The 27,772-nt window shown below is 37.2% G+C and overlaps 15 protein-coding genes and 2 non-coding genes across 17 annotated transcripts; 5 read left to right on the forward strand and 12 right to left on the reverse strand. All coding sequences in view use genetic code 12, as the record gives it.

Annotated features, from left to right (window-relative positions):
• RPO21 (DNA-directed RNA polymerase II subunit RPB1) lies at nt 1-3,477 on the reverse strand (the record flags this gene model as incomplete). Its single annotated transcript, XM_002546248.1, has 1 exon — nt 1-3,477. A coding segment is annotated over one exon (3,477 nt), but the record flags the coding sequence as incomplete, so codon positions are not given.
• A 184-nt stretch (nt 3,478-3,661) lies between these two features.
• On the reverse strand, nt 3,662-4,903 carry CTRG_05773 (bile acid:sodium symporter family protein; the record flags this gene model as incomplete). Its single annotated transcript, XM_002546249.1, has 1 exon — nt 3,662-4,903. The coding sequence occupies one exon, from the start codon at nt 4,901-4,903 to the stop codon at nt 3,662-3,664; it is 1,242 nt and encodes a 413-aa protein (XP_002546295.1).
• A 303-nt stretch (nt 4,904-5,206) lies between these two features.
• On the forward strand, nt 5,207-5,821 carry CTRG_05774 (nucleotide diphosphatase; the record flags this gene model as incomplete). The annotated part of the gene is made up of 1 exon (XM_002546250.1): nt 5,207-5,821. The coding sequence occupies one exon, from the start codon at nt 5,207-5,209 to the stop codon at nt 5,819-5,821; it is 615 nt and encodes a 204-aa protein (XP_002546296.1).
• Nucleotides 5,822-6,015: 194 nt separating this feature from the next.
• On the reverse strand, nt 6,016-9,048 carry CTRG_05775 (phosphatidylinositol-3-/phosphoinositide 5-phosphatase; the record flags this gene model as incomplete). The annotated part of the gene is made up of 1 exon (XM_002546251.1): nt 6,016-9,048. The coding sequence occupies one exon, from the start codon at nt 9,046-9,048 to the stop codon at nt 6,016-6,018; it is 3,033 nt and encodes a 1,010-aa protein (XP_002546297.1).
• Nucleotides 9,049-9,220: 172 nt separating this feature from the next.
• On the forward strand, nt 9,221-11,293 carry CTRG_05776 (ubiquitin-protein ligase; the record flags this gene model as incomplete). Its single annotated transcript, XM_002546252.1, has 1 exon — nt 9,221-11,293. One exon carries the CDS (start codon nt 9,221-9,223, stop codon nt 11,291-11,293), a length of 2,073 nt encoding a protein of 690 aa, XP_002546298.1.
• An 82-nt stretch (nt 11,294-11,375) lies between these two features.
• Nucleotides 11,376-11,488, reverse strand: CTRG_06323. The gene has a single exon. It is a non-coding gene; the product is annotated as a tRNA-Leu (tRNA).
• Nucleotides 11,489-11,750: 262 nt separating this feature from the next.
• Nucleotides 11,751-12,206, reverse strand: CTRG_05777 (uncharacterized protein; the record flags this gene model as incomplete). Its single annotated transcript, XM_002546253.1, has 1 exon — nt 11,751-12,206. The coding sequence occupies one exon, from the start codon at nt 12,204-12,206 to the stop codon at nt 11,751-11,753; it is 456 nt and encodes a 151-aa protein (XP_002546299.1).
• A 1,337-nt stretch (nt 12,207-13,543) lies between these two features.
• On the reverse strand, nt 13,544-14,851 carry CTRG_05778 (dioxygenase; the record flags this gene model as incomplete). The annotated part of the gene is made up of 1 exon (XM_002546254.1): nt 13,544-14,851. One exon carries the CDS (start codon nt 14,849-14,851, stop codon nt 13,544-13,546), a length of 1,308 nt encoding a protein of 435 aa, XP_002546300.1.
• Nucleotides 14,852-15,128: 277 nt separating this feature from the next.
• On the reverse strand, nt 15,129-15,241 carry CTRG_06322. The gene has a single exon. It is a non-coding gene; the product is annotated as a tRNA-Leu (tRNA).
• Nucleotides 15,242-15,668: 427 nt separating this feature from the next.
• Nucleotides 15,669-16,670, reverse strand: CKA1 (casein kinase 2 catalytic subunit; the record flags this gene model as incomplete). Its single annotated transcript, XM_002546255.1, has 1 exon — nt 15,669-16,670. One exon carries the CDS (start codon nt 16,668-16,670, stop codon nt 15,669-15,671), a length of 1,002 nt encoding a protein of 333 aa, XP_002546301.1.
• Nucleotides 16,671-17,089: 419 nt separating this feature from the next.
• Nucleotides 17,090-18,304, reverse strand: LTV1 (Ltv1p; the record flags this gene model as incomplete). The annotated part of the gene is made up of 1 exon (XM_002546256.1): nt 17,090-18,304. The coding sequence occupies one exon, from the start codon at nt 18,302-18,304 to the stop codon at nt 17,090-17,092; it is 1,215 nt and encodes a 404-aa protein (XP_002546302.1).
• Nucleotides 18,305-18,448: 144 nt separating this feature from the next.
• CTRG_05781 (uncharacterized protein) lies at nt 18,449-20,029 on the reverse strand (the record flags this gene model as incomplete). The annotated part of the gene is made up of 1 exon (XM_002546257.1): nt 18,449-20,029. One exon carries the CDS (start codon nt 20,027-20,029, stop codon nt 18,449-18,451), a length of 1,581 nt encoding a protein of 526 aa, XP_002546303.1.
• Nucleotides 20,030-20,098: 69 nt separating this feature from the next.
• On the reverse strand, nt 20,099-21,049 carry CTRG_05782 (uncharacterized protein; the record flags this gene model as incomplete). Its single annotated transcript, XM_002546258.1, has 1 exon — nt 20,099-21,049. One exon carries the CDS (start codon nt 21,047-21,049, stop codon nt 20,099-20,101), a length of 951 nt encoding a protein of 316 aa, XP_002546304.1.
• Nucleotides 21,050-21,261: 212 nt separating this feature from the next.
• On the forward strand, nt 21,262-23,295 carry CTRG_05783 (biotin--[acetyl-CoA-carboxylase] ligase; the record flags this gene model as incomplete). The annotated part of the gene is made up of 1 exon (XM_002546259.1): nt 21,262-23,295. The coding sequence occupies one exon, from the start codon at nt 21,262-21,264 to the stop codon at nt 23,293-23,295; it is 2,034 nt and encodes a 677-aa protein (XP_002546305.1).
• Nucleotides 23,296-23,470: 175 nt separating this feature from the next.
• On the forward strand, nt 23,471-23,878 carry CTRG_05784 (anaphase promoting complex subunit 11; the record flags this gene model as incomplete). Its single annotated transcript, XM_002546260.1, has 1 exon — nt 23,471-23,878. One exon carries the CDS (start codon nt 23,471-23,473, stop codon nt 23,876-23,878), a length of 408 nt encoding a protein of 135 aa, XP_002546306.1.
• Nucleotides 23,879-24,045: 167 nt separating this feature from the next.
• CTRG_05785 (4-hydroxybenzoate octaprenyltransferase) lies at nt 24,046-25,152 on the forward strand (the record flags this gene model as incomplete). Its single annotated transcript, XM_002546261.1, has 1 exon — nt 24,046-25,152. The coding sequence occupies one exon, from the start codon at nt 24,046-24,048 to the stop codon at nt 25,150-25,152; it is 1,107 nt and encodes a 368-aa protein (XP_002546307.1).
• On the reverse strand, nt 25,145-27,745 carry CTRG_05786 (CORVET complex subunit; the record flags this gene model as incomplete). The annotated part of the gene is made up of 1 exon (XM_002546262.1): nt 25,145-27,745. One exon carries the CDS (start codon nt 27,743-27,745, stop codon nt 25,145-25,147), a length of 2,601 nt encoding a protein of 866 aa, XP_002546308.1.
• Nucleotides 27,746-27,772: the final 27 nt, after the last annotated feature.

The raw sequence follows: 27,772 nt of genomic DNA on the forward strand, positions 1-27,772 counted from the left end.
TTCGTCAATAGTTTCCAAATCAATCTTGATCGACAAATAACAAAGGTTATCTTTATACACATCTTCGATGTAAAATGCAACATCTTCCAAAAGAGTCTTCTCGATACGTCCTTTGGCAACACGTGCAGCAATCTCATCTTCGTCATTCACCAACACAGAGTTAATAATAGGAGTAGAAATAACTTTAGAAGCATTAATAATTTCTTTAATACGAGGAACCCCCAATGTGACATTCATCGACGCCACACCAGCAAAATGGAAAGTCTTTAATGTCATTTGTGTACCTGGCTCACCAATAGATTGTGCACCAATAGCTCCCACAGCTGTACCTGGTTCGACCTTGGCACGGGAGTACTTGTAAAGACACTGTTCAAGGAATTTTTCAATAGTCTTTTGAGAAATCTTAAGTATTTGATTAACCGAGTTAACAACAGCTGGATCTTCATCCACCTCCATATCTCCAGCAGTTACAAACGCCTTCAAACCTCTATCCTCTCTAAGTCTACCTAATCTGTCCGACTTTTTGGCAATAAATTCTTTTATAGACTTGTAAAACTCAGTTTCCGCATTATTACCCGTCTCAAGTGGAGACAATTTCGAGTCAACCAACTCACTGATTTGGTATGGCAACAATCCTTTATCATCAACATTATAGGTCAAGTTGAAGGAATGATCCCATTGTCTGTTGAAATTGACCGGTCTGGCATCACCTTCCATATCATAAGGATCCAAACCATCACCACCATAGGTGAATTGAACAATACCATTAGATGAATTACGCACTGTGTTATCATATTGGGTAGACAAATCTTCCAAACTCTTCATCAATCTTCTTGACATGTAACCGGTTTCAGCTGTCTTGACAGCAGTATCAACCAACCCTTCTCTACCAGAAATAGCATGGAAAAGGAACTCTGGTGGTGTCAATCCACTAAAGAACGAGTTTCTAACAAACCCCTTGGATTGTGGAGTTTTGGAATTTTTGGTAAAATGAGGTAACGATCTATCCTGGAACCCATCTGGGACACGATGACCGGAAATAATTTGTTGACCGACAACCGCCACCATTTGTGACACATTCAAAGTAGAACCTTTAGAACCACAGGTTGCCATGATCAACGGAGCATTCAATGAGTCCAATTCTCTAATACAAACTTCCCCAACTTCTTCTCTAACCTTTGACAACAAACCACCAATCTTGGCTTCCAAAGTCTGTTCTTCGTTACAACCTGGTTGGGTTTCCAATTTACCACGGTTATACAAGTCAATCAATTGATCACACTTGAGATATGCTTGTTCAACCATCAATTCTTTCTTTTGTTTCAACTCATCAGCAGGAGTAACATCATTGATACCAATAGAGAACCCTCTGTTACCCAAATATCTGGCACACATTTTGGCCATTCTGTTCATGGCATTGGCGGCTTCTTGTGGACCATAATCTCGAAGAATAGTATAGAAAACAGAATGCTTTTTACCATCACCCAATGTAGACTTGTCCATCAACCCACTCAAGATTTGAGAACCTCTAATAACAACAAACCCATCGTTAGGAGACATCTCATTAGGTAAACCTTTGGCTGGTGGATGGAAGGTTTTGTTCTTGGCATCAAGATTGATAACAACTTTGGACTGTTTGTTTGGTTTAATCAACAAAGAGAAAACTTGCTTACCAGTCCACAACATGACTGGCTTAAAGATGGCCGGTGGAGGAATATCAAACTGGATATTGGCATCAGACATCATACTCAACAACTGCAGCAACGATGCACGATCAAAGAACGAGTCCTTGTGCGAAATCAAATAGGAACCAGTGATGAAATCTTGTGTGGCAGCAATAATTGGTTCACCAGATTTAGGTGTCAACAAATTGTTTTTAACCCCCATCAAATTAATTGCTTCGGCTCTAGCTTCTTCAGTTTGTGGAACATGCAAGTTCATTTCATCACCATCAAAATCGGCATTATATGGAGTACAAACACATTCGTTCAAACGGAAGGTTCTCCAAGGACGAACTTTGGCATAATGGGACAAGATCGACAATCTATGCAACGAAGGCTGTCTATTGAACAAAACAACATCACCATCTTCAATATGACGTTCAACAACATCACCTATTTGCAAATTCTTTGCAAGTTTAGCACGGTCACCGAAACGCAAGTTTCTCTTACCTGGTTCGTTTTGTTTAGCGACATAGTTTGCACCAGGATAAGTATCTGGACCATTGTACACCAAACGTTGTAATTTCTTTCTGTTGTATCGAGTACACTTTTCAGGATATGTCAACACTTTTGCCACTCTATCGGGAACAGCAACTTCGTCAATCTTCAAGTTCGGATCGGGGGAAATGACAGTTCTACCGGAAAAATCAACTCTCTTACCAGACAAGTTACCTCTAAAACGACCTTGTTTACCCTTTAATCTTTGACAAAATGCACGGATAGGTTTGGAGGCCTTAGCACCACCACCACCTGCCAGCAATGCAGGGTTGGCAGAATCGGAGTTGATATACATGGCAACAGATAATTGCATGTAATCCCATTGTTCCATTAAGTTGTTGATGGAAATACCCTTTAAAATCCCCGCCTTGATCATAGAGGAGGTCCAGACAATTTCAGTTAACTTCACAGTCAAATCATCTTCGTTGGATTGAGCATCCATCATAACAGATGGTCTGATACAAACAGGTGGTGCTGGCAAATATCTCCAAATATACATTTCTGGTCTACCTCCTTTGGCAGGATCCAACCCAAACAATTCACAATCCAGGGGAGTAATCTGTTTGAATAAATTCAATGTCTTCAACGGGTTCAAATCATCATGAATCCTCTTAACAAACTTGGACAACTCGGGGTTTCTTTGAAAAACTTTCTCTAAATCATCATCCCAAGCATTCTTTTCTGGAGTGTCTTTTTTACCAATCCATCTGAAAGTGTCATGGACAATCTTCAACGCAGCTGGACCAGCACCACTGGCAGCTTTCTTAACTACCCCGTTAACATGGTTACATTTGAGACATCTTCTTTGCTTTTTACATTGTTCAATAACTTGTTTCAAAATCTTCATACGTCTCAAATTATCAATGTTTGGTCTTCTCAAATCATTCAAAAATCGTCTCTTTGTTGGTTCGTCTAATAATACGGCAGCACAGTTTTTACAAATACACTGCAAGACAGAAATGATACTCTTAAAATATCCCACATGGAATACAGGCAAAGCCAACCTAATATGACCAAAATGACCATGACATGAAGCTAAATTACCATGACATGTTGAACACTCTTGGGCGTTTGATGAAATACCCATTCTTGTATCCAATGCACCATGTTCCTTTGGTGTTCTACCCTTTTCTAGATCGTACAAATCACGGGTCTGGATCTCGACTTCAGATTGGGCAACAATATCCTTGGCAGATAAGGCCCCGAACTCTAAACCCTTGATACATTTAGGGGCTATATCGACAACCACTTCTTTCATTGTTGAGATAGTGAGATAGGGGGAGATGAGTGAATGAAAAAAAAAAAAAAAAAAAAAAAAATTTAAAAATTTAAACCGCGAAAGTGCAGATCAAATTGTCTGGTTTTTCTGATTACATAAGCAGGCTATTATATGAAAGTCATTCTATAAAAATACCATGTATTATTTTCTATATTACCAGATTTCAATCAACAAGCCTGATTGCACCTGTACCAGACGAGGATCTTGTGATATCTTCAACGATTTCTCTATCCCCACTTTCTTCATCCATAGCTAACTTATCTTCAGCATGAACCCATTTTTTCATAAATTCTACCAAAACATTCGCCGTTATGACCTGTTCAGTCTGATAAAGAACCAACGGAACTAGAATTATACCCAATTTAGGGTTCTTTGCACCATACTGTGATGAAGCTAATGATACACCCAAAGCAGCTGTCTTTGCCGGTCCACACAACATTATAGCCACTGTATCTCTTCTATTATAATAAAATGGACGAAATACAGAGTACGCAATTCGATACCATTTCGTTGAAGTTTCATCTGGTTCTTCAGAAAACCATTTCTTTATCCAAAATGGACGTGCATACAAATATGTAATCGCAGTGAAAAACAAGTAGATTCCAACATTGAACACCACAAGAAATATAATTGAAGAATTGCTGACACTGGAAAATGAATTTTGGGCAAATGCGGTGGAAAAAGATTGAAACATTATCAACAACAACATAAAGGAACCCACTTTGCTCAATTTTAATTTTGTCAAGCACCAACTGGTATGTTTTGGGTATGCATTCTGTATCACTTGACCAACAAACAATGGGAGAAATACACTAACACCGAGTTGCTTCAACGTCTTCATATACAACTGCAGAATACTCAAATCTCCATCAGGTTGGTGGCTAGGATTTCCAAAATCCCACATTCCAGTCATGTATATTTGTAACAAAGCAGGGGTGACAAATGCTCCAAGAATATTCCCAATAAAGACTTCACACAAAGTTAAAATATCATTTCCATCTGCTAATTTGGTCATGACAACATTAGATGAAACAGTAGTTGGACAAGCGTGTGTTACAATCATACCAACTAGTAACCAGTCGTCAATATAGCCAGTATCTACCAGCTTAATCACCAGAGCAATACCAAAAATAATCGAACTTGTGATCAAAAATGACGTTGTCAATACAGTGAAGTGTGCTCTCCAGTTAGTTGCATTGATAATTAATTGTTTGGAAGACATAGATAATCCACTGATAAGGAAAATAATAGACACTGCTCCATATCCGATAGTATACTCTGATCGCACAATACCTCCTTGTTTAGCAAAATCAGGAAATGAATGAGCTATAATAATGAAAATTGTAAGAACAACGAAAAACCATTGTCTTATAAGGAATGACTTCACTCCAGATAAACTGAACATATTTGACTAGTAAATGAATATATTCAAGTATTTTGGAATGATAGGAACACCTGAAATTATTGAATTTTTTTTTTTTTTTTCGCTGGTAATTTCCGGTCTGGAAAAGCGTTACAAACTTATAACGTTTAGTATTTTCCAAGGTCATCCTCCATCGACAGTAGAGGTTAGAGAGGTGACGTCATTCAAACCCAAATCGATATTTATACTTGAATAATAAATATCATACTGGAAGTAAGCAATAGTCAGTGATAATTTCTCAACCCAAGAGTAACAACTACCCTTCCCGCTTTGGTCTTCCTAACAATGTTCAACCATCCCTTAATTGCAAAACTTGAAAAGTACAATTGTATCTTGGGATCTCAATCTCCTCGAAGAAAGGAGATATTAGAAAATAATTTAGGAATCAAGAACTTCACAACCAAAGCGTCGTCATTTGAGGAGAATTTGGCAAAAGATGACAAAACCCCTTTGGAATATGTCCAACTTACAAGTCAGCATAAAGGAGAAGCGATTATCAAGCAGTCTAAATTTGATTCACCTACTATAATACTCACATGTGATACCATCATTAGTTGTAATGGGGAAGTTTTCGAAAAGCCAATGACCAAAGAAAGACAACGTGAATTCTTTGAATATTTCAGTCGATACCCGGAGTTAGAAGTGATTTCAGCATTGACAGTATTCAAAGTGGGAAAGACAACAGAAGTGTTTACAGATCATTCCATTTCAAAATTAAAATTCAAGGGGGACAAATATATTAATGATGCATATATTGAGAGCAAAGAAGGGTTAGAAGTTGCCGGTGGCTTTAAATATCAAGGGTTGGGATGTTTATTGTTTGATTCAATGGAAGGAGATTACTTCAATGTAGTTGGATTACCGGTTAAGGTGTTTAGTCTACTAGAAAAGGCAGTGTAAAGTTTGAACTTTGTTGCTTGTCTTGTAAATCTACATAGAAATGTACGTTATTCTTGTTTTCATCGTCGCCCCTCGTGATAGTACTAGATTACCTACATAACTTCTCTCCAAATTGTATTTGTATATTTAAAATGATCAAAAGTAAAGGAAAATGCCGCTGAACTATACATCAAATTCAACGAATGTATAACAAATCAAGTATGTGATGCTTTTAATGATGCAGGTTTAGCTGGAACCATTGGTTTTGTTGGTATCAATGGGGCGGAACTCATTGAAATACCTGGTGGAGACATGGTAGTTGTTTTTCTTGGAGGTGGCGGAGCTGGTGGAGTAGCCGTCTTGTTGACCAGTGATGGGAGCACTTGTGTAGCTACTGGCTTTGTCACAGCCGGTTGTACTGCTTCTGGTTTGGGAGTGACCAGCTTTGGTGTGACTGGCTTTGGGGTTGCCAGTTTTGGAGTTGCTGGAGTCGGTGTCAATGCCTTTCTTGGAATCATGGCTGGCATAGTAGGAGTCATTGTTCTTGGTGGTGGTGGTACTGGGGCAGTAGAAATAGATGTACTTGACGAACTTATAGAATCAGACAACGACAACAACTCGCTATGTTCATCTTTGAAACTGTTGTATAGACTGCTGGTAATTGCCAGTTTTTTAGCCTTGTCAATAATTTCCACTTTGGCTTTGAAAATCGCATACACTGGTTTGTGATCACTCAATGATACATTCATAAGTGAGTTATATGCCAATTGGGTCAAACCTTTGTTCTTACTCTTGTACAACACACGATCTGTCCAAGATGGAATTCTTTGTTTTTCACTAGTATCGTAATTCGTGGTTCCCTTGTCAAACTTGTATGTTGGATAAAACTTGACAAGACCTTCACTGAAGTCACTAAATGCGGCATTTCTTTTTCTCTCGTCTGTTAATTGGTCACGTTGAATCAACTCGTCAAACGCACCACCTTCCACCAAGTGTCGACATTCCATGTTGGACATCTCAATTCTATAATTCAAATCACCAAACCAAATAATGTGATCATGGTCTTTAATGGTATAATTCCTGGTGAATACAAGACCATCCATGATAGTGTTATAATCATTCATTCTTTCAACCACAGCTCCTGTTCCTGCAGCCAAGTGTGATGTAATCAAAGCAAAAGAAGTGGCTCCAAACTGGAAACGAACACCACATGCACCCTTGTTAGCAGACATACCTCCCAATCCGGTCTTCTTGGATGATCCTGCAACTCTCGTGACTTTAGATACTTTGGATTTCTTCACATACAAGAACAATGCCATGGTTGCAATTGCTTCAGTACGCAACAATACATACTCCTCATTATGAGAGTTCAATTGATCATTCAACAATTGTGACCAATGGTTTGACCTGCTGCCGTCGGCATTTAAAATAGATGACGCATTAAGTTCAATCAATTCTTGAAACCCAATGGCATATATATCTGGCAACGGTCCAGAAATTTCCGGTGGGAATAACCAATCAGCCAAGTCAACACGACTAGTTGGCTCTAATGCATTAACATTATATGTCCCTGTAAACATGCTGATGTCCTCATAAGTAGTGAATGCTCCTGCTTGTTGCTGCAAAGCATTGGTAACAAACTCTGTTGCCGGGTTGTAAACTTTCACCTTGACCGAGTTAGGTCCATCAACACCCAACAATGTATCGATAATGGACTGTTTCTTACCATCAACAAAAGTATTCTGATACATTCTTGACACAGATTTAGTCACGTCAGACAATGCACCAGCAAAGTTCATTTTACCTGATCTGGAGAATGATGATTTCAATGCATTTGTACCAGTATATATCTGTGAAATAGCGTCACCGTTATCTGCCCATAATGTATTGTGTCTTTGAAGAACGACTTCCCATGCGGCCTGGTTATTCAACCCCTGGTTGCTCAAAATATTCTCTAAAACATTCCTGCAAATAACTTGTTCAATCAAGTTTGTACGATCAAGACAGTCCAAACAATTGACACGGAAAACCCCATCCTGGCGAGTCACTACTTCGTCAGTATTGGTATCATAGGTGAACCAACCAAACAGCTGCAAAGAATCGTGCAATGGAGAAAGAATTTTCGTAGCACCAGCAAACCCACCTGCAATTTTTGTTTCATGGTGGAAATCAAAAGCAGTGTAGTCTATTTCTTCCTTTTTATTGCAGCGAGAATAAAGCTGTTGGTACCTTTGAGAAATTTGTACTTCCGCAGACTTTGTTTTTGAAAGAAGATCAACGATATGGCATACACCATATGTAGACGTAATAGCAGCAAAATGTTTGTTGAACACTGGCTGGGTTGCCTCAAGGGATCTAGTTAAAGTAATTTTTGGATTCATCAAGCTTGAATCCTGTTCCCAAAAAGTCGGCACTGACCCTCTGATTTGAGTAAACGTGAAAATCGACGACTTTGATGGGTTGTTGTAGATAAATTCAGTTTCAACAAAATTAGCAACATTCCCATTATCATCTACACCTCTGGTGTTGTATCTAGTACCGGCTCTCTTACATGACTGTTTTGAGATGATACTTAAGGAATCTCCACGGCTGCCCAAAGTGATAGTTTTAGCAAACCCTCTAATCATGGCAATCAAGAACCTATTGTCATCAAATATCAATTGATTGTGTGGGTCAAGATGGGATCTAAATTTGAGCACTTGGTCAACAAGAAACTTGTTCCACATATAATCCGGTTGATAATGATCAATGGTATTTGTGAGACCACGGTTCTGTAACAAAGATGTCAAGTCAAAATCGTTTGAATAATAGAATGAACCATTGGAAAGTAGCTTCTTCAAACTGAAACAAGGGTGTACTACTTGAAGATCGTTTTCTGCTTCAGCATCAGTGATAGGGTACCCGGAACTATCCAACTCAACAAAGTCCCATTCAGAATTATTCAACGATACAAAATCAACAGAGAAAATCCTGTTGACAGATTCGTTCTCTATAGGGTTGGCCACATTTGATTGCTGGCCTGTTACAACGGCAAGATATATCTGTTGGGAGATGTAGATTAAACCCAAACATCCAAAAATTTCCTTTCTAATCAACGATCTGTATCCATTTTCTCTAGTAATATCAGTATTTGGGATTAATTCCAAATAAACTGTAGGATCGGATTTGGATTTAATTCTAAAACTTAATGAATATGTTTCTGAGTACAACACCAATGTACGGGGGTGTTCCTTGTACAATAACCTCATTGGTGATAATAGGGAGGGGGTTGGTAAGATAGAGAAAACCTCTGTATTACACTTTTTTCACTTTTTTTTTTTTTTTTTTTTTTACTCTCACACTTTGTTTGTTCACCAGAAAAAGTTTTGCTGTCACGAAAAATCTGGATACGACGATAAGAAGGGTGATGGCAAAACAACAATGGCAGTTGATAGGCAAACACTTATATTCTTCATTGTGATGTTCATCATCATGTCATTGCCATCTGGTAATGAACCAATACGATCTGATAAAGATAGACAGACACTCAATATATTCCAAAATCTGATCACCAACTCCCTGAAGATTCTAGATCGCTCCACATACGATACCGGTTATGGTAATATCACAGGGTTCCAGTTATCCTACGATGATCACCTTAACGGGAAGGTTCCAGAAGATTGGCCTATTCATAAATATGATAAAGACCACCCTTGGATGGAAAATCAAAAATATTCCGTATTACCCAATGAAATCAGTGACAAAATTCGACTGTTCTGGGGATTGAGTCCTGTTGATGACAAAGCTTATTTGTTGAATATATCTGGTAAAGCAGAAGGTAAATTTAATTTGGAAAAGAGTGGCGTGAAGCCTACAAAATTAGAGATACCAAAGTACTTGAAGGATTACTACGAGTCCAGAGAAGATGATGATCTGTTTACAAGTGATGTTCCAAAACCTGAAAAGAGCACTGGTATTGGCAATATTACATTTTCCAGTGGTGTTGTATCTATTGCATTGGGTGACCATAAAACAGAAGAAGATTCGGGAATAGACAATGCAGTCGTGGTGAAATTAGAAGTTAGTTTGAAAGATAAACCAGAAATTGAACAACATGATTTGGATATGAAAGGTGTTTATTTTCAAGACATTGGTGCCATTGTTGCAAGCACCAACTCTGCAAAATTTTATGGTGGCTATGCTTTACCACACTTGGCAATGAATGGGAATAATTTTGAAGTAGCCAAGATACTCATGGGTCGACTTGGGAATGTTACCAAGGAGGATATATCAATAGATAGATTGAATGCCCAAGTTGAAGCAGCATACTCACAGTGTGAATACGTTACGTTCTTACAGTTGGAGAAGACAAAATACACTAAAGATGAGTTGAGGTACATTGACGACGAGATGATGTACCCTACAGGTAAACCACTTCCGAAAGAAATTCCAAAGATTGTTGTTTCTAATATGTTAATGTATAGTCCTGATTGTGGGGTGGTGATTTCCAGTACTGCCGAAGGAGATACATCTGCGGTTCTGCGAAAAAAAGTGAAGAATGAACTAATTGGTTTGATTGTATTGGTAATCCTAGATTTGTATTTGATTTTACGTGAAATGGGTCAGGTTACCACACCTGGTGCCTTGAACAAAATATCAAGATATTCCTTGATCATGCTTGCTTTTGCCAATATGTTAATTGCTTTGACATCATTGTTGATGGCAACATTAACCACCAGCTCACAATTGTTATTAATTGCCATTAGTGCAACAACTTTCATGAGCACAGGTATTTTCTTGTCACGATTTATTGTTAGTGTGATCGGAAGTCAGGTGAATGAACGTGCAGCTAGCTTGGTTGACATGATACGAGGTTCCAATGAACCGATCTTACCAATCGCAAGAGAACCACAACAACCAGAAGCACCACAGCCACCAACTGCCGAAACTACCAACAATGTTATGGGAGGTGTTTTCATTGCCAGTATAATTGCCCTTTTCATTACTATTAGTGCGTTGCAATGGAGAATCAAGTATAGACGATATTTTGAATTCTTTGGTATCATTGTGTTAAATAGTGAATGGGTATTTCAAATTGGACGAAACTTCATCAAGAACAATAGAAAGTCATTGTCATGGGAATTTGTGGTGGGGGAAAGCATGCTTCGATGGTTTGGTGTCTGGTGGTGGTGTTGGTTCCAGGAGAAACAAAGAGTGTTGCCGATTGCAAGTTTCGTTTGGTTAATGATACAGTTGGGGGTGTTGGCTGTACAGCTGTACAATCCTAGATTGTGGATATCAACAAGGTTCCTCCCTGAATCTTATAACTATTTCCGAGCCTTTGAAGTTCCAGAAACAACATGTTCTATCTGTTTGACAGATATCGATGGTAAGAATAGAAAAGACTATATGGTTACTCCATGTGATCATGTTTTCCATACCAGTTGTTTGGAGAGCTGGATGCAATTCAAATTACAATGTCCTACATGTAGAAGCAGTTTACCACCTATATAGTTTTTGAGTATGCATAACATCTGTATAACAAAAAAAGAAAAGTAGCAAATAAAGTTCAACAAGATTAAACGCAAAAAAATAATGACACCGACGAGATTCGAACTCGCGCATCTTACGATAGTAGAAACCTCTGAAACTCAGAAGAAGAATCAAGTTCTTGAGTCTACCGCCTTAGACCAACTCGGCCACAGTGTCTTTCACGTGAAAGTTTGAGACTTCCCGGTTTTCCGTACAATAACTAATCTACAAGTTAAATATGATCTTATTAACATGTGCCTACTTGAATAATAACATACCACCAGAGAATATTAAAGTCAAGCCAATAACGTTATATGTCTTTATGTTGCAATACTACTTTCATATTATTCTATCCATAGTGATGCTCCAACAGATTGATGAACAGTCTAATTTTTGAAATTGTTTACAAACAATCTCTAAGTAATCTATCTAGATTCCATTAGGAGTGTCTAGCAACTTCAGTTTCCAAAGATGGGTTTTCCTTTAAGATTTGAGCCATTCTTTTGTTGGCTTTATCTATTCTTTGAATGGACTCCTGTTCGGCATCCAAAACATATTCGATGTCCTCCTTGGAAATTAAACCATTTGACGAAGAGGTGGTATTGGTTGTTCTCCGTCTTTTTGGTGCTGGTCGTCCTAACATTTCTAATTGTGCCTCTAGTTGAGCTACTTTTGCTAGTAAAAGTTGAATAAATCCAGTTTTAGTCCGGTAAGATTTTACTAATTCGTCAAATGCCGCAACATTTGTCCCTGACAACTCAATTATCTCCTGTTTCACACGTTCAAGCAAATCAAGTTCGACTTGCGGGAGACCCATATATGTGCCATCATTATCGGGCATATTCTCTTTACGAGCATCGGTTTTTTTTTGGCTCTTTCTTAACATGATGTCCATTCAAAACACGGTCGTAACTTCGATCTGCTAAACCAACCTGTTTCCAAGCACCAATAATAACACGGCTAGTGAGCTGTTTATTTCTTGCCAACTCGTACTTTTCCAAGAAATTTGCTTTGTTCATGGAACTTCTTTTAGCTGCATTCATGTTTTTGTTACTCTCTTCGGAATAGGCCCTTATAACGTTTACAAAACAAAAGGAGTCAAATGGTTGGAGAATGTGCAGAGTATGTGGAGGTAGGACCAATGGCGTTACATTGTTTTCACGGCATGCATTCAAGAATTTGGTCGAAGTATGTGAATTATGATTGTCCAAAATCAAAAACACTTCATCTTTATTAATACCAGCGTTTGCATAAGGGATAAATCACTCCCGAAGCCATTGAACGGCCATTTCATTATTTGTCCAACCAGTATTAGATGTTTTATAACACCAGTCTTTGCTCTTAACCTTGCTCATCCATGTTTTTTGAAGCTTCCTTCCTTTAAAAATCACGAAAGGGGGTAATGATTTACCATCCATGCTAATAGTCTCCAAAATAGTCACATATTCTGCATCATTGTCATCTGGAGGATATACATCATTTTCCTCAACTCTTTGGAAAGCATATTTAGAAGATTTATCTCCTAATTTGACATTTGTCTCATCCATACTGTATACGTTTTTGGGATCCACACCGTTGGCACATACTTTCTCTTCAAACAAATCAAACCAAGCATCAACCTTGTCATACTCACATCCCTTGAGACGCTCAGACGACACTATTCTTGTCAAGCGACATTTAATGATGGAATTTCTAGATTTGAATAACTGATATCAACCATCTACAAGCTTTGTATTGGATCCCCTAGCACGCAAAATTTCATAGCCAAGTTCTATCATGTCAGTTTTCGATACCGCTTTTCCAGCATCCAAGAGGTCATTTATACAGTCCACTAATGTCTGTTCTTCAATTTTTGACATGATCTGCTGTCTTTGGTGCCCATTATCAACAGATCCATCAGGGTTTGCTCGTTTCAAACGTGACTTAACAGTACCGTACTTTAACCCAGTGCCTCGTATGTAATCCATTACATTTACTCGTTCTCCTGCAACCTGTCTTGTCTTGATATCTCTAACGACCGTATCAGTGTCAACTACGACATCTGAGTTTTCATTTAGTAGTGTAGTCTTAGGGTTATTTGTTTACATTCAAAAGGAAATTTTTTTTTTACTAAAAAGCAGCACATTAACGAAAACTGAAAACGCGCTTTTAGACTATTTTATTAACAGTACATAAATTTATGCTACACATAAGCAAATAAATGTCCAAATTTTTTGGTTTTCTACCCCTGGTCTATTCATTGAGGGGATTTGGTTTTGAATAGTTTAATCTCATGACACCATCACTAAGAATTCTCTTACCCCAGTTACCAGCAGCGGGGTCACCAGTTTCGTCTCTGCATTGTTTAAGGAATGGTAAGAGCGAGGTGCCTCCAGTGCCTCTTTCCTCTTTTTTAGCTCTTGCCAACCCGGATCTTAAAGTACCGGTAGACCCCAATTTTGCCAGTTTTTGGGCTTGAAGAACAATGTATCTGGTGACAATCTGGATATGCTTATCTCTGAACAGCTTGAGCATGGCAAGACATGCATCAAAAGATAAGTTAAGTTCAGGATCATTTTGTGAATGAACAAAGTCTTTGATAGTGGTAATTCTTTGGAGCTCTAAAAGAAACTTTTGATGTGGCTCTGGCATATAGCTTCTCATTTCATCCATGAAACCATTCAGCTCACCACTGGTTTGCTTGTATGGTGATGGTCTTTCACCAGTTGAGTAATGTTTGACACCAAGCAAAATATCCAAGAACTGGATCAAACTGGATTGTGCATTACTTCCACCAGAATAATTTCTCACAGATGATTCATTACCATAGTAAACACCTTTCAACCCCACTTCAGTCATATTTTTCCATCCGGCAAGGTATGGTCTGATTCTGAAATAGAATACATGTGGATCACACATCTCTTCCATTTTCATCAATACAGATCCGAGCATATCAATAGATTCTGCGAGTTGTTGCAAATGTTCAACCAACCCTTTGGTATCTTTGTTTTGAGCGCATTCTAAGGCATTCATACCAGTAGTAATGGACAATGCCCCCTTATGTTCGAAATAAACACTGACCAAGTAGAACCAACTTTCATCAATGGACCCTGTAAACGTATTAATAGTTGTTAAGTTATCTAAGTCCCATAAATCGTCACTAGGAATGATTTGTTTGAAATTCCAGAGACAAAGTCCGGCATATGTTGCAATTGGTGGTAATCCCAAGTGGTTGGCAACTTTAATCCAAGGTTCAGCAATCTGAGGTGGTAATTTATCTGTAGGAGTATCGGTTCCCCATACATAGGCATGAGCTAAGAATCCCAAGGCCAGGTATGCTCTTCTGTATTCTTCAACAGTAGTAAGCTGTGTGGTTTCTAACACCGGAAGTTTGTCAATCACCGATCGGATACGCTTTGTGAGAATCAATGAAGGGAGATTATTCACAACTGTTTCCCATGGCTGGTAGTACTCTTGAGTAAGACGTTCCAAAGGAAGTTTATCTGGAAGAAATCCCGTGGTAGGGAACACATCAAACTGGGTGATATCTGGGATAGTCATTACCGGGAAAAGTGGTGTGGGAAAAAAAAAAAAAGAATTGAAAATCACGAGAGAATTAAATAATAAAATCCAAGACAAAAAAAAAATTATGTGAAAAATCTTTCAGAAAAAAAAAAACAGGGAATAAGAAAAAAAAAAAAGAAATTTTAAAGTTTCCGACAATGCCTGTAATGAAACCAGAATTAAAGAAGTTATATCTAAGTGGCAATATTATTATGGTGGATGTTAAGATTGATGGCTGTTGCAAGTTTCAACAAGATTAAACGCAAAAAAATAATGACACCGACGAGATTCGAACTCGCGCATCTTACGATAGTAGAAACCTCTGAAACTCAGAAGAAGAATCAAGTTCTTGAGTCTACCGCCTTAGACCAACTCGGCCACAGTGTCTTTGTTATGAAATTGGGAGACACACCGCTTTACTACGTTTATATAATGTGGCATAATTTACATCTGGTTTATATCATTTTTTGGAGTTGTTTTCATGGCCAGAATAGCACATAGTTAATATTCGTTCATCTAGTAATACTTCTCAACTTGAGATGATATGGTTGTTTTTTGTTGTAAAATTTTCTATATATATTTGTTCAAAAATGGTATGAAATTTTTCGTAGAAAGATTTTTTAATTAAAACAAATTCAGTACAAAATTCAGTACAAACTTGTGATTGTCACCCAAATGACTACTTCTACGGCGCCATCTCATAAATAATCCAATTCTACTTCATCACTCTGACACTATTGTAAAGTCTACATTAAAATAAATACGGAATTTATATTGCAAAAAGGACAGATAATAGAAGAATAATACACAAAAGCTAAGATTGTCTAACTAGCTCGAAATATGGATGAGCCATGGCTTCTTTAGCAGTCAATCTTTCTTGGTGATCATATCTCAACAACTTGTCGATCAAATCTAAAAACTCATCAGATACCAAGTGTTTATTCTGTTCATTAACAAATCTCTTCCATGGTCTTCTGTTGTAATATCCCATGTCTTCAAATTCCTCACCCAAGTTAATCTTGTACTTCTCGAGGTACTTGTTGAAATCATCAGATCCCAAAACTCTGACAATTTGGACCAACTGGTCTGTGTTTGACTTACCATGGAAGAAAGGCTCCTTCATAAATACCATTGATGCTAACATACATCCAAATGACCACAAATCTAAGGAATAATCATACATCCTATAGTCAACGAGCAATTCTGGACCTTTGAAATAACGACTAGCAACTCTAACATTATAATCAGTACCAGGATGATAAAATTCTGCCAAACCCCAGTCAATAAGTCTTAATAGTTTCTTGTTGTGATCAATCATCACATTATGAGGTTTCACATCACGATGCATGATACCCATGCTGTGACTATAGTCGAGACCAATTAAAAGCTGATACATATAAAATCTGATTTCATGGTCAGTGAAAGTAGGGTAAAGTGTTCTGAAATCAACATTGTTGATATGTTCAAACACTAAGGCCGGAGTCTTAGACTGAGGTTCTCTCACCACGTCCAACAATGACACGATATTTGGCCCTCCAACAAGGTTCTTCAAAATGGATATTTCACGCTTAATCTTCTTACGTTTCACAGGTTTCAATACCTTGATGACAACTTTCTCCCCCTTAGCTAAATCGATTCCCAAGAAAACTTCAGAATACTTTCCTCTTCCGAGTTTCTTGATAATTTCATAGTTCTCCTGCAGATTCCACTTGATGTTAATGTCATCATAATCCCAATACTCTTGTGGTTTTGATGCTAATGCGTCCGTGTAGACTCGCGCGACTGATGGCACAGTATTGTGACGATGTGATGACATGATGGTACTGAGGCTGTTTCTATTTGTGCCGTTACTGGAATAATTGCGATTGAAGAAGTTAATATGTGGAAGCGAGGTGCGATAGGACAATAGCAAAGATAATAACGAAACGGGTACTATTAATGCGAACAACAACGTAATACGGATGATTTTTTTAATCTTGGAAATAAAAGTTATGACAAGATTGTTTAATCACTTTGGTGTATCAAGTAAAAGAACAAAAAAAAAATAAAATAAAATTGGACAAACAGTGTTGTTAAGTACCTTTTGGGTTTCTTTATTTATTTATTAAAAGTGTAAAAAAAAAGAAAATTTTTTCTGTTGATGTCTTTCTCGGCTCTTTAGTGACATAACAAAAAATTAACTTCTTTTTGAATTTTTTACTCACAAGCTACACGACTATTTAACTATACAGACCTTTATATTTTCATGTCACCAAAAGCTTGATTCAATTTCCTAGCAGCTTTACCTTTGGACACAGAACTAGCTGCCTTCTGTAACTTCTTCTTTTCTTCATCCTTCTTAACCAACTTTCTACCGCCACTTTCTAACTCGTAGTTATCCAAGAACTCATCCAACATACCTTCAAGATCATGTCTTTCTTCTTCCATGTTGAAAGGCTTGTGCTCTTTTTCTTCATCATCTTCAAATTTCTTATTTAGCTGCTCGTATCTGTCATCAAGTAAAGTCAAACCTTCAGTTCTAAACAAAGCTGATGACGACATTGAGAATGACGAAGTATCTGTCATAGCACCTTTCTTCTTTCTCATCTTGGTTTTAGAAATCTTTTTATTGCCCGATATACTAGGGAGATCTGGAACTTCATCTTCCTCTTCTTCTTCAAACTCATCATCAGAATCCCAATCATTTGCCTTGTGCTTAGTATCCTTTTTGAATTTCATAAAATCTCTCTGCCAATCCTGGTTGACTCCGTCCGGAAGTTCTCCATCTTCATCTTCTGGTACACCCAGTTCATATTTCTGGTTGTATTCGTCTTCATAGTTATCCAAATCCCACTCATCATACTCATCGTCATAATCTTCGGCCCCAGATCCATAATAAAACTCATTTTCATCTTCAACTTCTCCAGATTTCAATAACATATCAAACACATCCTCATCAGCTCCTTCTTGCTCCTCTTCAATATAGGCTTCATCTTCCAATGCTTCTAAAACTTCTCTTAATCTAGGGTCCAAGTTCGGGTTGAATCCTTGTAATTCGTCAGGAATACTTTGATCTAAATCTCTAGCAACCTTTCTTGTACGTTCAGAAGGTAATTGATCCCTAATCAAATCTTCAATTTTTTGCTTCTTCTCCACACTTGTTTCCTTTGCACCAACAAAAACCCCATCAGTATTACCCATAGGCTTCAAATGTTGCATATAATCATACTTGGAATCATCATATGTAATACCATAATGAGCTGCCAACCCTTCGTTGTCTCGAATGTTCTCATTGGCAAGTTTGGATTCTAAATCACTAGTAGTGTATATTTTCTTTTTAGGTTGTTCTTTCTTTGTTTGTTCAACCAAAACATGCTTTGATGCATCATCATCAAAGTATTTAACGTCATCGTGTGCTCTATGAAGAACATTAAATGTGGTTGCGTTCTTTTTATCAAATCTTCTACCCATCTTTCGTTGTGTGTACGTGTGTGAGATGAGATGATTAATCTATAGAATATTTTTTCCAGATTTTTTTTTTTTTCTTTCTTTGTTCTGTTTCCGCTTTTTGTATTTGATAGCGCACTACTTTGTACACAATTGTCTATCGTTTTACTATACACTGTCATGTATTCTATGTGAATGCTCTACTATTTTTGTCCAATTACTAAGACAAATTGCAGTACATTGGGCAATTGCAAGGGTCATAACACCAATAATCAAACCAATCCACAAACCACTCATTTCCATGTTCAATTTAAATGCAAGAACATATCCCAACGGTATGGCAAGAAAGTAGTATGAGATTATATTCAAAATGGAACCAATTCTTTGTCTTCCTTGTCCTCGTAAAACACCAGTACCAACAACATTCAATGCATCAGAAATTTGATTAATTCCTGCTAAGAAAAGCAAGCTTGATGCAATAGTCAACACCTTTTCATCATTGGTAAAGAAGCTGGCCAAAACTTTTCTTCCGAAATACATCAACATAAAACTTGCAACTCCAATAGTACCACCAATAATAACTGTTAAACCATTAACAACTTTGGCACCAGAAATGTTTTCATCTCCAATCAAGTGCCCCATTCTGGTACTAATGGCAACAGCAAATGCAAACGGAACTTGAAAGCACAATGTTGCGATATTCGAAACAATAGACTGAGCAGCTAATGCTTCGGTACCAAATCTAGATGCAAAAATGGTCAATATCTCAAAGGCTAAGAAATCAGAAATAACCATAACAACCCCAGGAATAGCTAACGAAAGCATTGGTTTCCAATTACTACATGCTTTTTCCCATTCAATCCCTCCCCAACATTCCATTCCATCAATAAAAATGACATACAACAACATCAAGAGCGCTATAATCCAATAAGTGATAGCAATAGCCACGGGAACACCCATGTACCCAATACTCGTCTCATCATTCCAAACTAACCACCAGTTCAAAACTAAATTCACTGGAAAAGTAACCATCAAAATATATGTACTGGCCTGGAAAATATGTTGGGCTTGTAAAAATCTTTTACCGCTTTCAAAGAAAATCAAACCAGGAACACCCAAGATATGTATTCTAAGGAAAAATTGGGTCATAGAGACCAATTCTGGGTCAGGAACCAAGAACTTCAAAACCAGACCAGAGAACCACCACAAAATAGTCAAGGGAACCATAACCATCAACATTAATAATGATCCTCTCTGGAAATAAATACCCACCATAGTCTTGTTTCCCGATCCATAAGCCTGGGAACAAAATGTATCCAAACTGGTAGCCATACCCTGGAAAATAGCCAACCCTGTGATATTAAAGGTGCAAATGGCCAACGAACACGCAGCCAACTCTTTGGCACCTAACTGACCTGCAGAATAAACAGAAGTTATTGAAAAAACATATTGTAGAAGGAATGCAAGCACCAATGGTAAGGTAGATATAGTAAGATGTTTCAATTCCAGTGATGTAGTGATGTCACCCTCTTTAATCTCATCGTCATTGATGATTGCATCGTAGTGATCGACTTGTGTTATTAGTAATGTTTCCTCTGTGTTCATCATGAAAGTACTCTTAATCTTAGCATTAAAATAGAATAAAAGAATAATAATAATAAAAAAAAACAAACCCTTAAAGAAATTGTCGATGCTATATATTAAAGTTAGAGCGGAATTTTTAACATTTTTTTTTTTCCTTCTCTTCATAAATAAATAGCGGGTGTTGCGATAAGACGTTTTAGGAAAGTCACATTGCGCTCGCGGAAATAGCGCTTTCTAGATAAATATGTACAAACATCGCTTGCAACTGAAACATCTTGTATTTCTAACTTGAATATCACGTGAAACAGGTATTTCCAAAGAGTCTCCAGAAGCAAATCTATATCCCTTGATATGGCTCTTGATGACGATTGACGATTTCAGGGATGTGTATGTTATATCAAAGTGTTTTGAATGAATAGGAAGATCACATTCAAAAACTATGGCAACATTGTAATCCGAATTGTAAACTTTGTTAAACAGTACACTGTATTTGATTTCCTTTGCTTGATCTTCAATAGTATTATTCTTATTATGAGATGGCATAATCGTGTCTCTGGAATCAATCTCCTGAATAAGTGATTTTGATGGTACCGGTTTCCCATTGATATTCATCAAATCAGGTAACTCACTACTTTCTTCAGTATCACTACCCAATTCTTGAATCAATCCTAATGTTTCATTCTTTTGCAACGCTTCTAGTCTATCCTTTAACCCAGCACCACTTAATTCATTTTTGGAAATTTCAGTATTTGAAAGTTCACCCTTGGATAACATCTTTGGCAAAGAAAACTCACGTTCCAATGTTAATGAATAAAGCAATTCCACTGATTCGATGCACCACTCGATAAGAATTGATCTTAGATCTTTACTTACCTGACACCACTGGAAACATTTTGAATTAATGCAACAATCGTATACCAACGAAGGAAATCCTTTCTTGTCTTTACTTTCCTTCTCTTGAGAAACAATAATTGGTATCTCCCATTGGTTTTCAATAATTAAGGGGAACACAACCTCCGGTTCAAAGTCAACCGATGGGCGTGGGACTTCCTGATCATGACAAATGTTTATGAATACTTTGGTTGAAATTCTCGATACATTTGTGCTCTCAAGAATCCTTGTTTTAACAACAAACCCTGGTTTAGGATGTAATGTGATTTTTTCTTGTTGTTCAATTATAGACATCACAATGAGGATGATTCAAAGTCCAACAAAAAAAGGGAATTAGAAATCAAGAGAGTCATCATGAATCATAGTTTTTTTTTTTTTTTGGTTTTGTTTTTTTCCCTCTCTCAGTTCTGAAGCTTGACACAGATCTGAAAAATTAGATTCAACTTCTATTTTTTTTTTAAAACTTATTCAAAGTGACACTATCAAGACAGTTTGCAAAACTAGCAATGAATGTATTAGTATATTCCGGTCCAGGAACCACCGCTGACGGTGTTAAAAATTGTTTAGATTCTTTACGATTACATTTAGCTTCGTACTATGCTGTCCTCCCTGTTAATGAAACTGTTTTGCTAAATGAACCATGGCAGAGAAAAACATCTTTATTGGTAATCCCTGGTGGCGCCGATCTACCATATTGCAAGACATTCAACGGCAAGGGAAATGATTTAATTTCGAAATATGTAAAACAAGGTGGTAAATTTTTGGGTATTTGTGCTGGTGGATATTATGCCAGTGCGAGATGTGAATTCGAGGTCGGGGATCCTAAAATGGAGGTCTCTGGACCAAGAGAATTGGCTTTTTATCCTGGAACCGCAAAAGGCGCTGCATTTAAAGGATTTGTTTATGAGCTGCATGTTGGAGCAAGAGCCGCTAAAATACTGGTAAACACAAGTGCGTTACCAGGATGCCCAGCTGAAGTTTTCAACTATTTCAATGGAGGGTGTATATTTGCTGATGCTGGTAAATACAAGAACGTTGAAATTTTGGCCAAGTATGATGAAGAAACTGATGTTGAAGACACTGACAAAGCAGCAGCTATTTATCGAAAGTTCGGTAAAGGTGATGTTATTTTGAGTGGTACTCACCCGGAAGCTATTGCTCATTCATTAAAACCCAGAGAAACAGATGGGCCAAATTATCCTGGTGTAGTAGCAAAGTTGCAAGAAACTGACCACAACAGAAGAGTGTTTCTTAAGGAATGTTTAAAAAAGTTGGGTCTTCGTGTTTCAGAGAATGTCGACACAACAATTCCACGAGTTACCCCAATGTACGTGGTTTCCCCTTACGATAACAAAGTCAGAGATATCTATACTACCTTGAAAGAAAACTTGAATTTGAAAGACGAATTGTTTCAGGATCATAATGACAACTTTGTGTTTGTTGACGAATCCAGAGAAGACTATGATGCTATTGAAGATGATAGTGGGTACGACGAAGATGATCCAACCAAGTCAACAAAATATATCAACTTCTTGACTTCAAAAACTATCCCAACAAACAAAATGGTGCACCATTTTAACCTTGAGAAATATTTCAGTTCCTTGAACACATTGTCTAACGGCAATGCTGGTGAGATTGGTAGCGTTTTGGGATACTCGGAAGTCATTACTTCAACCAACACTATCTTGGACAAGAATCCGCTATGGTTGGAACATCTTCCTCATGGGTTAACTTTAACTGCATCAACCCAGATTGCTGGTAGAGGAAGAGGTGGTAATGTGTGGGTAAATCCAAGAGGTGTTCTTGCCACATCTATTCTTTTCAAAGTCCCTTCTTCTCCGACTTCTTCTTCAACGGTTATTACTTTGCAGTATTTATGTGGATTAGCATTCATTGAAGCCATCTTGGGTTACGGAAGCACATTTCCAGGTAAAGGTGTCGGGTATGAAGATATGCCTGTTAGGTTAAAGTGGCCAAATGATATTTTCATATTGAAACCAGAATATTTCAAGGAATTAAAGGACAAAGACGATGTCAGTTCCACTGTGGATGGAGACGATGAAAAATTTATCAAAATTTCAGGAGCATTGATTAATTCCCAATTCATCAACGGGACATTTTACTTGGTCTGGGGTGCCGGTGTAAATGTATCAAATCCAGCACCAACAACTTCCTTAAACTTGGTCTTGCAAAAATTGAACGCCATTCGTGAGAAACATGGCCTAGCTTCATTGCCAGATTATGAACCAGAATTGTTACTCGCCAAGATCACTCATACGATAGATCAGTTCTATACCGTGTTTAAGAAATCAGGATTAACTCCATTTTTGCCATTGTATTATAAGCGTTGGTTCCACTCAAACCAGTTGGTAAACGTTGATAATGGGTCTGGTCAAAGAAGTTGTATCATAAAAGGAATAACACCTGATTATGGATTGTTGATTGCTGAAGATGTACGCAATCATGAAGTTTTACATTTGCAACCAGATGGTAATTCGTTTGATATATTCAAAGGTTTAGTGTACAAAAAGAATACATAGATTACATAAACATTAGATACATCAGGAATAATAAAAATAATAATAATAAAAAAAAAATACTGTCACAACGATCGCACGCGAAAATGGTTAGCTTGAAGAAAAAATAATAACAACAACTGCAACACTTTTTCTTTCTTCAATCAACAACTCCATAAACAAATCCTATTAGTTAATCATGAAGGTAAAGATACTAGAATGGAAGGGGTACTCTACTTGGCATTGGGATTTAAGTTCAACAGCTCCTCAAAGTGGATATGGATATATTGAAGAATTATGTGGTATTTGCAGAGTTTCATTTGATGGAACGTGTCCAAACTGTAAATATCCTGGGGACGAGTGCCCGATCGTATTGGGAGGTGGATGTACTCATAATTTTCATTTACATTGTATATTAAAGTGGTTAGAACAAGAAACTTCAAAAGGACTTTGTCCAATGTGCAGACAAATTTTTACATTCAAAGAGCAAACACCACTACTGGAAGACTTGATTAATTTAAAATCCCTAATCGATGGACATAAAGTTATACGGGAACGAATCTTACAGAACAATGATCTGGAGTTTGAACAATTTGATGGGGATTAAATGAGTTTACGGCTAGAAGGAATCCTTGAGGCAACTCGTTAAAATCAGAAAAAAAAAGAAAACAAAAGAAAAAGTCGTACGCACCTTCAACGACCACTGAAAAATCTGTATGAATTAAGCTTTTTTTTTTGTTGTTGTTTTAGGGCTATCAGGAATATCAGAGGACCATGTTGAATACATTGACTATCTTGAGACGCGTTAATCAACGTCCATTAATCAGCTTATTGAAAAGAACTTTTGTCCAATCAAGAATCATTAGAAATGAATCAGTGTCGAAAAAACCTATATTAACCCAATTGGAAATTGCACGCTCCAAATTTTCCCCAGAAGAATTAGAAGCGGCACGATTGGCCAGAGAAGCAGGATTAGGCTGGATGAAGAAATTACCTACTAAATGGGTCCCATATTTGGAATTAATGAGATTGGAAAAACCTGTTGGGACCTGGTTGTTGTTACTTCCTTGCTATTGGGCAATCACGATGGCTTCATATTCCATTGCTGCTCCATTATGGGTTACTGCTAAAGCTATAGGATTGTTCTCTATTGGTGCATTGGTTATGAGAGGTGCTGGTTGTACCATCAATGATATCTGGGATCGAAATTTAGATAACCAAGTAGCCAGAACCATGGAACGACCAATTACAAGTGGACGTGTCTCTGTTCCCCAAGCTGTTGCCTGGTTAGGAGTGCAATGTTTTGCTGGTTTAGCTGTTCTTTTAAGTTTGCCATTTGAATGTTTCTACTTGGGGGCTTTATCATTACCATTTGTTGCTGCATACCCGTTGTTTAAAAGATTCACGTATTACCCTCAGGCAATGTTGTCGATTTGTTTTAGTTGGGGTTGTCTCTTGGGGTTCCCAGCTGTTGGCGCTCCATTGAATTTGTGGGTAGCTGTGCCGTTGTTCATTTCTAATTGGATCTGGTGTTTGACATATGATACCATATATGCTCATCAAGATAAAAACTTTGATAAATTTGCTGGTATCAAATCTACCGCCTTGGCATGGGGAGATAAAACAAAACCAATTTTGAAAGGATTAACAGTAGCTCAAGGTGGATTTTACGCGGTTGCTGGGATTATGAATTCTATGGGACCTGGGTTCTACATTGCTGGCGCCTATGCTATTGCAAGAATTTATAATCAAGTGCTCAAAGTTGATTTAAACAACGAAAAGAGTTGTTGGTCTGCATTTACTTCAAATATTCGTACTGGTTTCATCTTCTGGTACGGTATTTTGTTTGATTATATATTGTTATTACTTGGATTTATTTAGAAAAATTTTTGCATAATTTTGTTGTACGTAATGCTTCTGCTTTGGATACAGATTTTCTAATTAACGTATCTTTGTAATTCTCATTCAACTCAACAATTGTTGCATTGAAATACTCTACCAAATATGCTAATGGAAATGAGGCCGGAATCAAACTTAATAAATCTAAGACCGGAATGAACTTGGAATATTGTTCTGTAAAGTGCTTGATCGCAGACTCAACAGGTCTCCCACTAGAATACTGTTCCAAGTAAAACTTGAATATATGAAGCAAATCCTGCTGACTGTTATTTGGAATATCAGCTTGAGACAAATTGAAATACCTTGTTCTAGGTAAAGGGTCTTCACCACTGGCAAATTTTTCAGCAGTAGAATAATCACCAAACTCAAGTAATCCATTAATATCGCGATTCTGGTACAAGTGGTAATAGTTAAAAATTGCTCCTTCCAAATTTGTATCACTACCCAAAGTTAACTCGAATGTCTTGAGATATATTTCGATAAATTGCTGCAAGTCTTTTGATTTCCCACAGATATCTAGAAAATCCAACCATGCAATTTTTGGCCACTTGTCTTTCTCCAATGAGTTCATTTCATTGAATTCTTTGTACAACAAGTCAAACTGGTTTTTGATACCTCCATACAATAATTGGATTGCGTTGATCATAAGTTCTAGTAAGTCATTTTTCAACGCTGGATTCTCTTTATACGCTTTTTCCACCACCGCTACTTGTAAAACAGCAAAAGCTTTGTCATTGTTGCTATCTCCTGATATATCCTTCAAGATTGAGGCATTTATATTTTGGTATTTCTTCGGTGCTTTTTTCAAGATATCATACCCTGTGTCCTTGTCAAACTTTATAATACCAATTATCAACTTTGCATAGTCGGCATCATCAAGATCGCCACTTTGTAGAAGCTGAATAGAATCATCTAAAAGTACATCCAGAAGGCCATCGACCAAAAACACCGAATAATCGTGTAGCAGTTCTGTGCACTTACCGTTAATCAACATCTTGAATAATTTGGAAACAGTTGCAAATTTTTCCCTTTTTGTAAGTAATTCAATTATCGACTTTGTATCCAGATTATATTTGGATATGTTATCTTTGGAAATAAAATCTAAACATTCATTCTCTGTCGCCACATCGTAATAGTATAACTTGAGCTTGGTGGTTACTAGCTCCGGTTTTAGGTCCTGAATGTATTTTTTCATCAAATCCGGTTTTTGTGATAATTCCAATTTATCGAATAAAGTTTGCAAACCACTAAACGTTTTATGATTATATTGATTATCCCCAAACAAATGCAAAACAAACTCCGGATGCACGACCAAGTGTCCATATTTTTCAGCACTTAATAGCTCCAAAATTGTATCCTCGTTATTTGATTCAATAGCCGATAAGAGTAGCATATGAATGACGTATTTATACGTTTCCCCTGTAAATTCATCTGCATTTATCTTCAACTCTTCGTGGTCAATCAACTTCTGCTGTAGCTGTACAAGCTCATGCTCCTTATAAACCCCATAAATCTCCTTCCCATTATTTAAAACCACTTGTGAGGCCACCGGTTGGATATTGGTATCAATTAGCTTTTTCACTTCCTCATCTTCAACAATTACTTGTGCAACTCTATTAATGGAAAACAGGTCGTTGTCCGTCTCAAGAACGGTTTCAAGAGACTCCAATGATGATACCACGAATTTATTGTCGAAAGCTGAAAATACATATTGTGATTCCACAGCTAATCCTTTACCAGGATATCCTTGTCCAACCCACGTCAAAGTTCCTCGTGTCACATCTCCTGAACTATTAATAAACATGGCCATGGATGTACTAGCATCTGACAGAATTGTTAATAAATACTCATTGTCAAAAGATACAATCAATGGACTAACTTCTGTTTCAGTTTTATATGCAAACAAGGGCACTTTCCTATTGTTGTCCAAATCTATAATGTCATAATTCACGTTGTTTGCAACAATGATAAAATGACTATCCCTACACGAATTCCCTGTCACTGCCCCAGAATAATTGATTTCTTTGGACACCATTATATTATCGTCCTGGATTTTAATAATTCTTATCTTTGATGGAGATAACACCAATATACTATTACTCAAGAGTTGCATATCATTAACGTCTTTCATTCGTTTCATATGACAGGGAGAAAGTTCGGGCAATGAAAATGCAAACGTGATTCTGTTAGAGACGACTAATAGTCGTTGTATAAAAGGAACACACAATAATTTGGTGATGGGATGGGGATTTATCTCTAGTTTAGTAATGAATATATACTCGGAAGTATCTTCAAATCGATGAAAATGGAGGAGATTTCCATGGCTAGTTCCAATATATATATTATTTTCAAAAGTTTCTACTGCAGTAATTGTTTCGTCTTCCTCTAACGATAGATCTTTCAATACAAGGGATATTCGATAACCAATTTGCTTGATATCATCATAGATCATGATCTGTTTAGTACTGGTGAATCCAATCAACGAATGCTCAATCAACGATTTTTTTTTTCTTGCTTTATTTGGTGCGTATTTTTTTTTGCATAGTTTTGGTTTTTTATTTTTCGGGAAATGCATATCTATTCACTCTATAGACTTTAAACT

Source organism: Candida tropicalis (assembly GCF_000006335.3).
Source record: "Candida tropicalis MYA-3404 genomic scaffold supercont3.10, whole genome shotgun sequence".
Taxonomy (NCBI): Eukaryota; Fungi; Ascomycota; class Pichiomycetes; order Serinales; family Debaryomycetaceae; genus Candida; species Candida tropicalis.